This window comes from Zeugodacus cucurbitae, chromosome 5, assembly GCF_028554725.1.
Source record: "Zeugodacus cucurbitae isolate PBARC_wt_2022May chromosome 5, idZeuCucr1.2, whole genome shotgun sequence".
Lineage (NCBI taxonomy): Eukaryota > Metazoa > Arthropoda > Insecta > Diptera > Tephritidae > Zeugodacus > Zeugodacus cucurbitae.
This window is the reverse complement of record NC_071670.1, coordinates 6,996,818-7,009,983: the sequence shown is the minus strand read 5'-3', so window position 1 is coordinate 7,009,983 and position 13,166 is coordinate 6,996,818. Positions and strand designations below refer to the sequence as shown.

The 13,166-nt window shown below is 31.6% G+C and overlaps 1 protein-coding gene across 1 annotated transcript in view; it reads right to left on the bottom strand.

The window, feature by feature from the left end:
* Positions 1-13,166, bottom strand: part of LOC105219445 (uncharacterized) — a 255,025-nt gene that overhangs the window by 45,961 nt on the left and 195,898 nt on the right. The window contains exon 11 of the mRNA XM_054230853.1: positions 3,878-4,119. Within this exon, the coding sequence (XP_054086828.1) occupies positions 3,878-4,119 (242 nt within the window). The remainder of the gene's footprint in view (positions 1-3,877; positions 4,120-13,166) is intronic.

The window sequence follows — 13,166 nt, the reverse complement described above, 5'->3', positions numbered from 1 at the left end:
CAACTAAAATAAAGAAATTTGAGTACAGGAACCATGACTTAACTTTACGTGGAACTACAACTTATCAGTGTCGAGGGAAAGCTCAGAAAACGTGTCAGAAAACTGGAAGAAGTCATATCGGTTCCAAACTGTAAATTTTAAATTAAGGGTACTGACTCTATATATAATATATTATATAACTAATAGGTCTTTAAACCTTTGCTAGATGCTTAAGGGACTATCTCGTTACATTGATTATGATTGTCATGATATTATGCGACAAATATAGGTTATACAAACTGTAAACAAAATATAACCTCGAATCTCAATATATTTGCCTAGGGACGGTCTTCTATTGAACTCATAGCCTTTGGAGTTACAGTAGGCACCCCTAACTATTATAGTACACCCAGTTTAGAAGTCATCGGAATATATGTGTATTGAATTTTGTCCAAGTTGTTCATGTGTAAACACCGAGATCAACTATAGAATTTTTCTAATAGGACTCAAAATACTTTTTGAAGCAAAATTCCTTTCGAGAGCATTTAAAATGCATTTTGGGTTCCTTATATGAGTATATGTAAAATATGATCTATGACAACTTGAGCAAGATCTGAAATCTCGTTGTGCGAATCCGGCTGAACTGGAACTGCCAACCAGACTGAATTCTTCAGAAACGTTTGAGTATTTTGTTATTACACTACTAGAACAACAACAAAAGAATCTAAAAGTATCGATCTATCTTAAATAACCCCAAGCTATTCATAATGACTTGAATGGCAACATTTTCTGAAATAAAATTTTTGAAATTGCCATAGACTTGTGTAGAACTAGAAACTAACGTTTCTTGAAGAATAGTTTTGAGGAGCCTTAGAAGTCTCAAAATCAATGTAAAACATGAATACCACCAGAAATTTCCAGTATCCAATGTTTTTATGAACTTGTGGAACATCTCAATTTACAGGGGAATAGAAATCCGCGGAGCCGATCTAATGATTGAAGCTCATGTATTGTGTATGAAGGAGGAAAGCTGAAGTATTTTCTTATGAAAATTCGAAATTATGGATTTTTATGCGCAATTTTTCAAAAATTTCTTAAAATTTGTGAGGTCCAAATCTCTATTATCTGTTCTATGTGAATGAATAAAAGCAGTTGTAAGCAAATGTTGCAAGCTTTTTAAATTTTTTTTAGTAATTCTTTCATTATTTTTTTATTAAGTTTTTTTTTTTATTTAAAATTTAATTTATTTTTTTTTTTAAATTTAATTTATTTTTTTTTATTAAAAATTTAAATTCAATAAAAAATGTTTTAATTTAAAAAAAATAATAAAAATTTAATTAGACATTTTAATTGAAAATGTTTTATTTTTATTTTTTTTGAAAATAAATTTTTTTCATATTTTTTCAGTTTTATTAAAAAATTATATTTTCTAATTGCTTATCTGTGCAGCAAACAACTTTTCTAATTAATAAATAATAATTGAAACTCTCTTGTCGTTGCTGTTGCACACTTACAAATTGCTTTTATTCAACAAAACACACTCTACTACTCACACAAAAAACAACAACAAGTGCTGAATTGCAAAAAAAATGGATGAGTTTGTATAGTTGTTGGTGTAAATGTGTTTGTTTGTATGTCTCTGTGCGTGTTTACAAAAATCCTATGCAAAATACATATTTACTTTGTATTCAAAAAATGTTTGCTTTCAATATTTCACTAAATCAATATTTTATTATTAACTAACTCACTAACTAAGGACCACAAATAACTAAACAAATGCAAAATGCATGCAAAGTGCTCTTCAATACATACGTAAGTACATATTGCAACTTGTATGTACATACATTATTGGTGAAATATAAAAATAAAAATGCTTAAATAAGCGAAAAAGGCAAATAACTTTAATTAACTGCAACTTAACAAGTGAACGCAACACAAAGCAAGTAATATTTGCAATATAAGCGAAATCAATTTCTTTTTATTAAAAACAAAATAATATAGAAAATATTAATAAAAATAAAAACTGTAATACTAACTAATTAAAATGGCGTAGAGTCGGTAGTTTTTATTTATTTTGTATTTACGTTGTGCCACACTGTTTGGAGCGCATATTTAGTGGTTATTCATATTTTTTGTGGCATACTTTTGGGCGTTGGGATAATAAAATGCGATAATTTGTTGCTGGTGGAGATTTTTAATCATGAAATTAACGCAGTAAATAACGCAGCACTTGAAAATATGAAGATTTTTTCATATGACTGCACAGTTTGTAGTAAATATTGCCTACATTTAGGGTTTAAATAGAAAATATGGCTATGGTATAGCATTCGATGTTGTTTCCAGCCACAATTTTGATACGGGACAACATTTTTCTGTTTCTAACACTTAATAGTGTTGTTTTAGCGTTTAAAAAAATGTATTGCATATATTTAGGCGCTACAAAGGGTTTGTAGGGGGAAAACTAATATAACGAAATGTACTACGCATGTTTTGCTTTAAGATTTTTGATTTAATAGAAATTAGGTACGGATTAAACCACCGTGTAAATATTATGTTGCCTACTTTGAGGCGTATCAAGTGTTATTGGCCTTATTTCAGCCTGTTGGGGACTATTGGATAATTTTTTTAATTATTACAGCCAATGCAATTTACTATATTTTGATGCCTTCAAGATTTTGAATTTTTTTATATTTCTTAGAGCTGTCTCTTAATGAACGACTTAAAGCCTCTTATGATTTTAGAAACCTAAAATTCTATAAGCTGTAATATTCGAAATTGTATTCTCAAAAATATTGTATAAATAATATGTACCGCTGCTGAGCGTATATCTAGTATTATTTTATGCATAGCATACTTTTAGGGGTAAAATAAAAACTTATTATTAAATACGTTACAACTGCTCTGGACTATTTTTTAACGTTAATTAATCAAACAACAAACACGATTTTGTGAATATTGTGACGTATGATGTATTTGTGAACAAATTGTGATATACTTTTAGGCGTACTTGCTTAATTTTGCTATATTATTGAAGTTTAATGAATTTATTGCTTGTTTGTTAGACATAATTTCATTATGCGCAATATGTAGCAAATAAAGCAAAAAATTAAGCGATCTTTTAGGCGTAATTTCATTAATTAGTAATTTTTACATTTTAAAATTTTTTTTTGATAGTTGTTTTTTTATATAAAAGTTGGTGAAATTTGTGCTATTTGACATATAACAATTTTTTCAACACTATTGTGATAAATTTTGTGGTATACTTTTAGGCGCATTAAATAATTATGTTTGCTTTGATATTAAATGTGAGTCTGAAAGAGATATATTGTGAAATTCTTGATGTGAACTGGTTTTACTTTGCTTCAGAACCACAAATGGTGCATACTTTTAGGCGCATGTGATTATTTTTAATAGTTCTTTCTTAAATTTATTTGCAGTAATGCATGTGCGGTGTTTTAGTAGCATGAAATGTTTCGAAATATCGCCTTTTCAGCGGTTGGTGACGGTTTGGGTTGATTTTTATAATATACGTGAGATTTGCGAAGACAACTTTTAGGCGCCTTGCATAATACAAACCTATTCTCAAACAGCTGTAACTCTTTTATACCCTAAAGTCTTTTATTTAATTATAATTAAAGATAGATTCATAAACCCTTTGCACAAAATAAGGGATTATTATTTTTTATCATACATGTTAGTAACGCACTACGATATTACTTGGGGGTTAGTAGGCTATCTACTTGTATGCTCACGCATTAAACGAAATCAATTGAACGCAAATACATATGAACTATAGTTTCTGCTGATAGTTTCTTAAACTGGGTAACAGGGGGGGCTTTACTGTAACTGAAAGTATCACGAAACAAATATAATCAAATCAAAACATTAATTATCATACTTATATAATCTGTACTTCTTTAACATGCGTCGCTTGAAACGCCGCCAAAGATGCGCAATATATTTGACAATCTCCGCATAGCATGTGGCCGGCTCTGAGTTGTTCGTGCTGGACGCCAGTGTCGAGGTGGATGTATAGCGTGCACGCTCCTGTCGCATACGTTCCATTTCGCGTTTTTTCGTTTCCGAAAATTGTGTAGCAATGACGACCAGGCAGAGGTTGATCATGAAGAAGGAGCCGATCTGTGGAGAAGGTAATAAAATAATTAATACGACAATGGAAAAGAATTGTGAGTATTAGCATACATTTAGGCGTGTACACTGTTCAAATCATCATTTTACCTTTAATTATATACAATTCAAGTTTGTTTTTAATTGAGATATTGAAAAAAAGTAGCTTTGGTATTGTATAAAAAATTACTAAGTGGATTATTCTCAAAAAATTAATAAATAACGAAATGTTTAGCATACCTTTAGGGTTGAAAATATGATACAATGAACTGTTTAATAACTTTGGACTTAAATATTTGCAGAGCACCTTACTGAAGTTTATTTTAGTGAAATTCTCTAAAAAATGTATTGCATACTTTTAGGTGTGAAAAGAATTACTAAATTATACAAAATACCTAAGATGAATTTAATGTTTTATATTATATATATATTAAAAATCGTTAAAAATAGTTTTTACAGCATTAGGTCTTTACTTTTAAAATTGGAAATTGGTTAAAAATTCTCTCAAAAAGTATTGCATACTTTTAGGTGTCAAAAAAATTTACTAAATTATATAAAATGTCTAAGATGAATTTTATGGCTTATTATATATATACTAAATTTTATTGCAAAAATCATTAAAAATAGTTTTTACAGCATTAGGTCTTCCCTTTTAAAAGTGGTTAAAAAATACTGCATACTTTTTGGCGCAAATATCATTTTAATTCTATGTGGAAACTTCTTACCATGTTTATAGCAAAATTAAGAAGCAAAAATTATTAAACAAATTAATTTTTAGATATAGCCTTGTTTCAAATAAATACATTGCATGCCTTTAGGCGCTATACGAGAAATTTTGTACTATTTCAAGAAAAATATTTTTTTTTTACTTTTGTTTATCTTTATTTAATTCACAAATATTACTATATATTTACTAATACACACTTTTATGCTGCATACTTTTAGGCGCTTCACTGTTTATTCTATCAAATCACTGCATTTTTGTAGCAAACTTGTTACATTTCGATAACTTTTAAATAATACATATCTTGCATGTTATCTGCAGGTGCTTCGAATTTGTGAGTGCATATATACATGCTTACTTTTAGGCGCACTGCCTTATGCATGCATTTTACTATACTCTGCAACTTTCTACACATGATTTCTATATGCATATGTATATATGCTGCATTCAACAAACTTTTCGCCACACATTAGCACATATGTAAACTGTGTTATTGTTGCTTTTGTAATGCATGTTGCAATCTACAAACTTTTAATAGCTGCAATCTGCAATTGGTATGTTTGCTTTCGACAACTGTTTGGGTTGGACAGTAGTTGAGGACAGAAGTTGCAGTTGTTGCTGTTGTTGTAACTACTGTTTTTGTTGTATGAAAGTACAATGTGGTTGTTGTGATTGTATACATTTTTCTTATTGTGATCATATATATACATTGTTGTTATCCTATACATTGTAGTTGTCCAAAATTGTTGTAATAAAATTTTGCTTTTCAACTTGCAGTGGTCAGTAAAAGCCACAACACACATGCAAGCAGATTAAGAGCGCTTTACTCTCAGTTTAGGCGGGGAGGAAGAGTCGGCATGTCAGTTTCTATGTGATATTTGAAGACTATCGAAGCTTTCTGGTGCTTGAAGCGCATATATGCATTTAACCCACATACATGTATATTGCATAACGCATTTATAATGCGAAAACTTTGTCCTTCACTCGGTTGCTGGCCGAGAAATTGCAACAGATTTCCAAATTCTCTACTCTTGTAGTTATTAAATTTATATTTTATCTTAGATTTACACACATACATACATATATGACATGTGTGTGTGTGTGCACGCGTAACTTGTTGACATGCTGAGGAATTATGGGCAATTGCAATTTGTGACCCATGTTGGCAATGAGTTGCTCAAGCTTCAAAAACTTTTTAATTTACAATTTACAACAGTCGAAATATTCAGACAGTCAGTCAGTCAGTCACACTTACACACACCTACTCGCAGAAAGTTTCTGCTACCATTTAACATGCGCATACATGTGTTTGTATTCTCAAACTGTATTTTTGTTACATAGTTTGTCGGCTGTGTGTCGGGTTTGGTTTGCTGGCGTACTACACGTCGTATACGCAATATTTTATTTTACATTGTATGTATATTGTTGTTGTTTGATTTCATTTATTTTATTTTATTTTTTCTGTCAAGCATTTCCAACTGCAAAGTCTGTTGCTGACAATTGCAGATTGCTTGGATTATTTTAATTTATTTTTATTTAACTTTGTGTCGACATAACTGCCTTACGTTCAAAAGTTGGCACGTCAGTGCACGAATTCATGGAAATTTATGATGAAGAAGTTGCCGTGATTGCCGAAAATTGTTAAATGAAACGAAATTTCATATACAAATTTTGCAATTTCATAAAAGTATTTCATATTTAAGCGTAGAAATTACAGCTGAGGAAGGTACTTTTGTGAAAGCCATATTTTCGTGATATTCTTCAAAGAAGTTAGAATATTGCCATACCATTTGTAGGGTGTTATCGTGGTACTGGTAAAATAAGAAAATGGGGTTTTCTCGAAAAAAATGCAACGAAAATGTGTATCAAAGAGAAAAGATATTTTCTCACAAAAACTTAAAATCTTTCTTAAAAATTATGTGGCAACACTGTATCGACTAAATATACAAAAGTTTTTCAAAAATTAATAAAAATGTGTTCCATAGTGAAAAAAAAATGTTTCTCCAAAATTAAAAATTATGGGCAGCACTGCATCGACTTAACATACAAAAGTTGTTCAAATTTTTTTGTATTTAAAACTAATATTCAATTAATTAACATTTGTACCTTTAAAGTGATCAATTTGAAGATTACAAATTATTAACTTTCTCAAAAAAAAAAAAAATATATATATGGCAACGTTATGTGTTGTTACGTGTAAAAACGTGCCAATACTCTTTGCTTACTGACAATTTCGCAACTATTTGACACATCAAAAATATTTTTTTTTCCTTAAAAATTATTAATTTTCTCCAAAAGAATATTATATGGCAACCTTGTGTGTTGATACAACTAAAAAATTGCCAATTCTCTCTGCTTGTTGACAATTTCTTAACTATTTAACACACATTATATATTTTTTCCCTTACAATTTTTGTATTCAAAAATTATGTGGCAACTCTGTGTACATTTTTCATATTAAAATGTTTTAAATTACTTTGTTAGATGCCTTAAAAATTTTTTGCTAATGTAAAGTTTACCCATTTTCTATCGGGTACATATAAAAAAAAATTGTGGCAACCCTAAAAAAATATTAATTTTCTCCAAAACAAATTGTATATGGCAACTTTGTGTGTTGATACGTGTAAAAACGTGTCAGTACTCTTTGCTTTTTGACAATTTCTCAACTATTTAATACACCTAAAATACTTTTTTTCCTTACAAATTTTTTTATTAAAAAAAATATGTGGCAACTCTGTGTACATTTTTCATACTCAATTTTTTGAGTTACTTTGTTAGGTGCCTATTTAAAATTTTTTGCTAATGTAAAGTTTACACATTTTCTGCCTGGTATATATGTATAAACAAAATTGCGGCAACCCTAAAAAAATTATTAATTTTCTAAAAAAAAATTGTATGTGGCAACCTTGTGTGTTGATACGTGTAAAAAACTATCAACTATTAAATACACCTAAAATACTTACAATTTTTTTTATTAAAAAAAATATGTGGCAACTCTGTGTAAATTTTTCTTACTAAATTTTTTAAATTACTTTGTTAGATGCCTATTTAAAATTTTTTGCTAATATACTGTTTGCAAATTTTTTTCTGGAAAATAAAAATAAACTGGTGGCAACCCTACTAAATTTTTTATCAATATTGTCATCAAAATTTGTAAAAATAATTTTATATTTCCTATTTTTGAGTGTAACAATAGTATTTGTTTTTTAATAAATATTCATGTGACAACACTTTTTTGGGGTCCAAACAAACTTCTGGCAACCCTCCAAAAATATTATGAATATTTTCATCATACAACAACACGTTTTCAAATGTTTGTAGAGGTCTAACAAGGTTTCTGGACGAATTCTAGCCAATCAAATACCAGATCATGAAATTTCTTAGCCATAAAATGTATAAGTATGTAATAAAATTTCTATAATGTTGGCAACCCCATTAGTATTTATTTCGGAAATAATAGATTTTGAGCAATCCGGACAATTGTAATATATTTTAAACTGATTTTATTGACATTCAAAACATGTGGGTGAAATAATATTTTTCATTTTAAAAAATATTGATGGCAACCCTAGCGGGTTTATTTAATGAATCTATTTTTATCTTTTTTATTCACTCTGCAGCTTTTTTTTATAAATTTCTAAGGTCAAAAATCACTATTTTAAACTGTAGAAAAAATTTTGGTGGCAACCCTATTTACTATTTTAATGTTTGCGATTAGTAAAATAGTTCTTTCAAACAACTAAAATGTTGTTTATATTTATTCTAAGATAGTTGCATAAGCTGTAATATTTATATGAACAAAAATATGAAATGTACTCATTAAAAATTATGGTGGCAACCCTATTTTAATATTTTGCAGAACACAGCAAAAATTTTTTTTGAGTTCATAAACTTTTGAGAAGTTAAAACAATTCAGCTTTAGCTGCGTCCTAATTTCACCGCAAAGCAGTTTAAATTTAAAATATATTTATTTATAATACCACAGATTGCCTGCCCCTCTTATAAAAAGTACCGCAAAGTTATGCCAAATTCGGTAACCTCATGCAAATGCCATCAAACGCGCACCTTCTTAGCGGCAGCTTAAAACAATAACATTGCTCCCCCGTGCAATGCAATCAACAACAATGCTTTTCATAGCCTACTTTAAGGCGCACATCCCCTTTAGAAATATTTTAAAACGACAACACACGCAAAAAAATGTGTGTTGGCGCAAGGACAACCGCAGAAACTTTGCGCTGGTTTTTCTACGACAAAAACCAAAATAAATAAACAACAACAATAAAAAACATTGCAAAGTGTATAAACAACAAACATAAATTTAATGAAAAAACGATAAAAACGAAAATATTAACGAAAAGTGGCTTAATCCCAGCAAGAGACCGAGTAAGATAAGCACTGTGATGGCAGCAAAAACAAAAAAAAAGTTTTTTCAAGAACTTTTCATGCAGAAGAATGTGTGAAGAAATCGAATTTGATTTAAGAGTGTGAGAGAGAGCGAGAGGTGAAGATATGCGAGAATTGAAAGTAGAGAGGGTAAAAGTTGAACGGACCGTTTTTGTGGTGCAAAATATGGTTTAGCAGAAGATTCAATGTATCCCGAACTTAGCAAAGCTCTGAAAAGGTCTCAACTAAGTAGAACATCTCCACACAACTGATTTTACTGTTGAGAGAGGATAATAGAAAATAGTGGGAATATAGAAATAGAAATAGAGCTCGAAAGTGGGTTGCAAAGGACACTGCAGAGGCCAGCTATATGTTCTTCGATAAAAAAGGAATATGGTCAAACATGTACCATTAGGAGGAAGAGAAAGGGAAATAGGAACCCTATCATATTGAAAGTTTTCAGAACTTATCACAGTTCTTGAAAGGTCTCAACTAAGTATAATTTCCCAGATGTGATGTTCGTGTCGGTTAGATGTTGCTCTTCCGGCTTTGTCAGAAGTATGATTGAATCAGCAACAGACCTTTAATCGCTCTAAGAATTCGACTTATTACAATAAGATATGTTCTTAGAGTTAGTTCTTTTTCTGAGGTAAGGGTGTAATCTTACTTTGGGTAGGGCGAGTCTTCGTTCAGACCGAAGGTTAAATACAGAAAGAAGATCAGACAGTTGTAGAGTTCGTGATTGTTCAAAAGATCTCGTACCGGAGTCATCGACCACTAAGAACACTGCGTACCATATTTCAAATGAAAAGTGTAAGGTTATAATATATTTTCCAAGCATAAACGCGGTTTCTTTGAAAGTTCGAAAGGGTTTTTCAAGTTTTAACGGAGAATGAATCCAGTTAAATACTGAAAACTAAAGTACCGTCGAAAGAGGTAACTTCTTCCAGCGATTCTGTGGGTAAAAAGGTTGAAGCCAATCGTTTTTTTACGATTATTTTCTGAATGGACTGGGTATTAAGCCTTTAGACGCCTCAGTTACACAGATCTCTCTGAAGACTTGCTATATCCGAATATCTTTTCTGCGTCATTAGTTAGTTTGAGTTTCGGAAGATCATTCCTCATGTAATAATTCTAAGAAACATTTTAAAACCCCGGAAAAGACCCACGAATCATTTCCATATATCGAAATAAGTTTGGACTTTGCACCTAAGACTGCAATATAAGCACTCGAGTTCCACCCAGACCCAGCCGAGCCCGGTAGTGATAGCTAGCTAGGTAGCTGGTGACGAATTAAGTCTTTAGTCGAGTCAGTAAGATGGCTCTCTCGGAATACTCGCTAACTCGCATCATTAGTCGGTTTCAGCTTCGGAAGATCATTCATGTTTTAATATATATGGTATCTTCTTTAGAAACCCGGAAAGGAATACTACTACTACTAGAGTATGACCCAGGCAAATATTCTATAAATCGAAATAAGTAAGGACGTTGCACCTGCAACTCTAAAGCAGACACCTAACTCCAAGCGAGTTCCAGTCGAGCGCGAGATTCCAGCTGTTGTACCCCACTCAAACATAAAGGTAGAAGGACAGATATGGCTTTTTGAATGCGCAACAGGATGTGGCGTCGAGCAACACAATGGAGGAAATCACATAAAATTAAAAAACAACAACAACACAACATAAGAGGAACCAACGCACCCACAAGCTCGCATGAGTTATTATGGCACATTGTGTGAAAAGCGTAAAAGTTTGAAATGAAAATTCAGCGTCGGCAGCTGTTGCCGCACGAAAAAACATCAGCACCAGCAGAGGATACAAAAAAGTGTGGGAGAGGCAACGAAAAAAAATTAAAAAAAAAAACAATAATAAAAAAGGAAGTTTGAAAGCGAAAAGAACTACAAGAAAAGTTGCAAACTCTGCCTGTTGCTGGCGCATTGTCAGTCGCAGCAGCCGACGACGACGACGAGCAGAAGGTGTTGCAAACAAAGCAGTGGCATATTTTAAGGCGCAGGCACTGGTTAGAATACAAATAACGGTACATTGCTTTTTTTTTTGTTGCTCTACACACTCTTGCCATGAATGAGTGGCAACTTAGCCAGGTTATGACAGTTTGAGGCCATGCCAGACAGCTGGAACACGACAGTAACAGCAACAGCACAAGTGTGAGTTGGGAAAAAAACGCTCGAAATGCGTAAAAAGTTGACTTAATATCAAACGCAGTTACATATAGAATGTCGTATATACATTTTCTTTCGTCAAACACATGTGTATTGCTTGGCGTGGAAAAAACATCCCTACAAATTCTAACCACAAGCACGGCTTGTTGGCACACGTGTGGTTTCGGTTGCGTTGCTATTTCGCTTTACTTCGCCTGATTGCACAGTGTGCGCAAAGTGGCTAATTTTTGTGGAATTTTTTTCGCTCATAGTTTCTCTTTTACTTCATATTCAAATTTATTTGAGTTTAAAGATGGGAATTAAGAAAGAAAAACAAAAAGTCAGAGCGAGTAGAGAGGAATCAGACAGCATGGTTAAAAGTTGAATGAAAATTTCAAATAAAATAAAAAAGAAGTGGAAGTTAGAAAGAATCAACAAGGAATGGAGAGGGATAGATGATAAAGAGATGGCTACAGGGTAAGAGATCGACAATAGATAGTGAGAGAGAGAGAAAGAGAGAGGGAGAGGTACGGAGACACAAAGAGGTTGGATATATGAATATATACCGATATTAATGGAGAGAGAGGGGTAAAGAGAATGAAGATGAAGACAAAGATGAAGACAGAACCCAACGGTAGAAAGCTCAATGATAAAAAAAGACTCAAAGTACCCATCATATCATAGTCGGGTCGATCAATTTAAGATTTGTATCTTATAGCGTTTTTAGACAGAAGCAAATTGATAAATTTATCGGTCTCTGCTCGATTTAAACGCTTATTAATATCGATTTACCATACAAAATAAAATTTCCTTTTATTTTAAATTGACTTTAAATCGACTTGAAAATCAAATGCAACTCTGCGACAAAGATGTACGATATACGTTCTTTGTCTGCCATTGGCTAAACTTTTTGATAAAATAGCATTAATACTACTAGACGGTAGATGGCGCTGCTGAAAAATAATAATCAGCTGATGAAATTACCAACTTCTTATGAAAATCAAAAACAAAAATGTATAACAGCTGATCGTAAATCGAGTAGCCGGCAGTATAAACGGCAAAAAAGGGTTTCTCGATTTAAATTTAAATTGATCAATTTATTTGGCATTCTAAAAACGCTATTAAAATTTCTCAACTTGGAAAATACTTGACACCGCTCCATTAAAATCAAAAAAACGAGACATAAGTAGAATATAGAGATAGATAAATATACAAGGGCGAGGTTGTAGAATGGTAATAATTGAAGGCAAAAAGACGTAAAGTGAATTATTGAGAGAAAAAACGAAACGGGCGGTATTATAGAGAAGGGAAAAGAGAAATAGGAGCAAAAAAGCGAGAGCGATAGTATTGACGAGAGACAGAGAGATAGTACTAAAGAGAGAGAGAGAGAGAGGGAGTATTAGAGTGAGAAAGAGAAAGATAAAGATAATCGGCCCTATTCCCGTTGTCGTTGTCGTTTTAATAGTCATTTCTAAGTCGTTGTCGTTCTTATCGTCGTTTCGTTCCTAAATTGGTATTCTTGAAGTATATCGTAACGCCTATGAAAAGTTATCGAAATTTGTCTACATATTTTATATAGTATACTTTAAGGAGCTCTTTTCCCATTTAAAAATTTCTTTCTTATGCAACGAGACACATTTTTAAAGCAGTCGTTAATGGATTTTATGCTATTCTATATTGACTCTAAACAACGTTATCACTGTAATTATTGTACTTACGTACAACAATGTTAGTCTTCCATCTTTATTTGATTTTTAAAACAAGTAGTGGTGACATCTGTGTCCTCCAAACTTT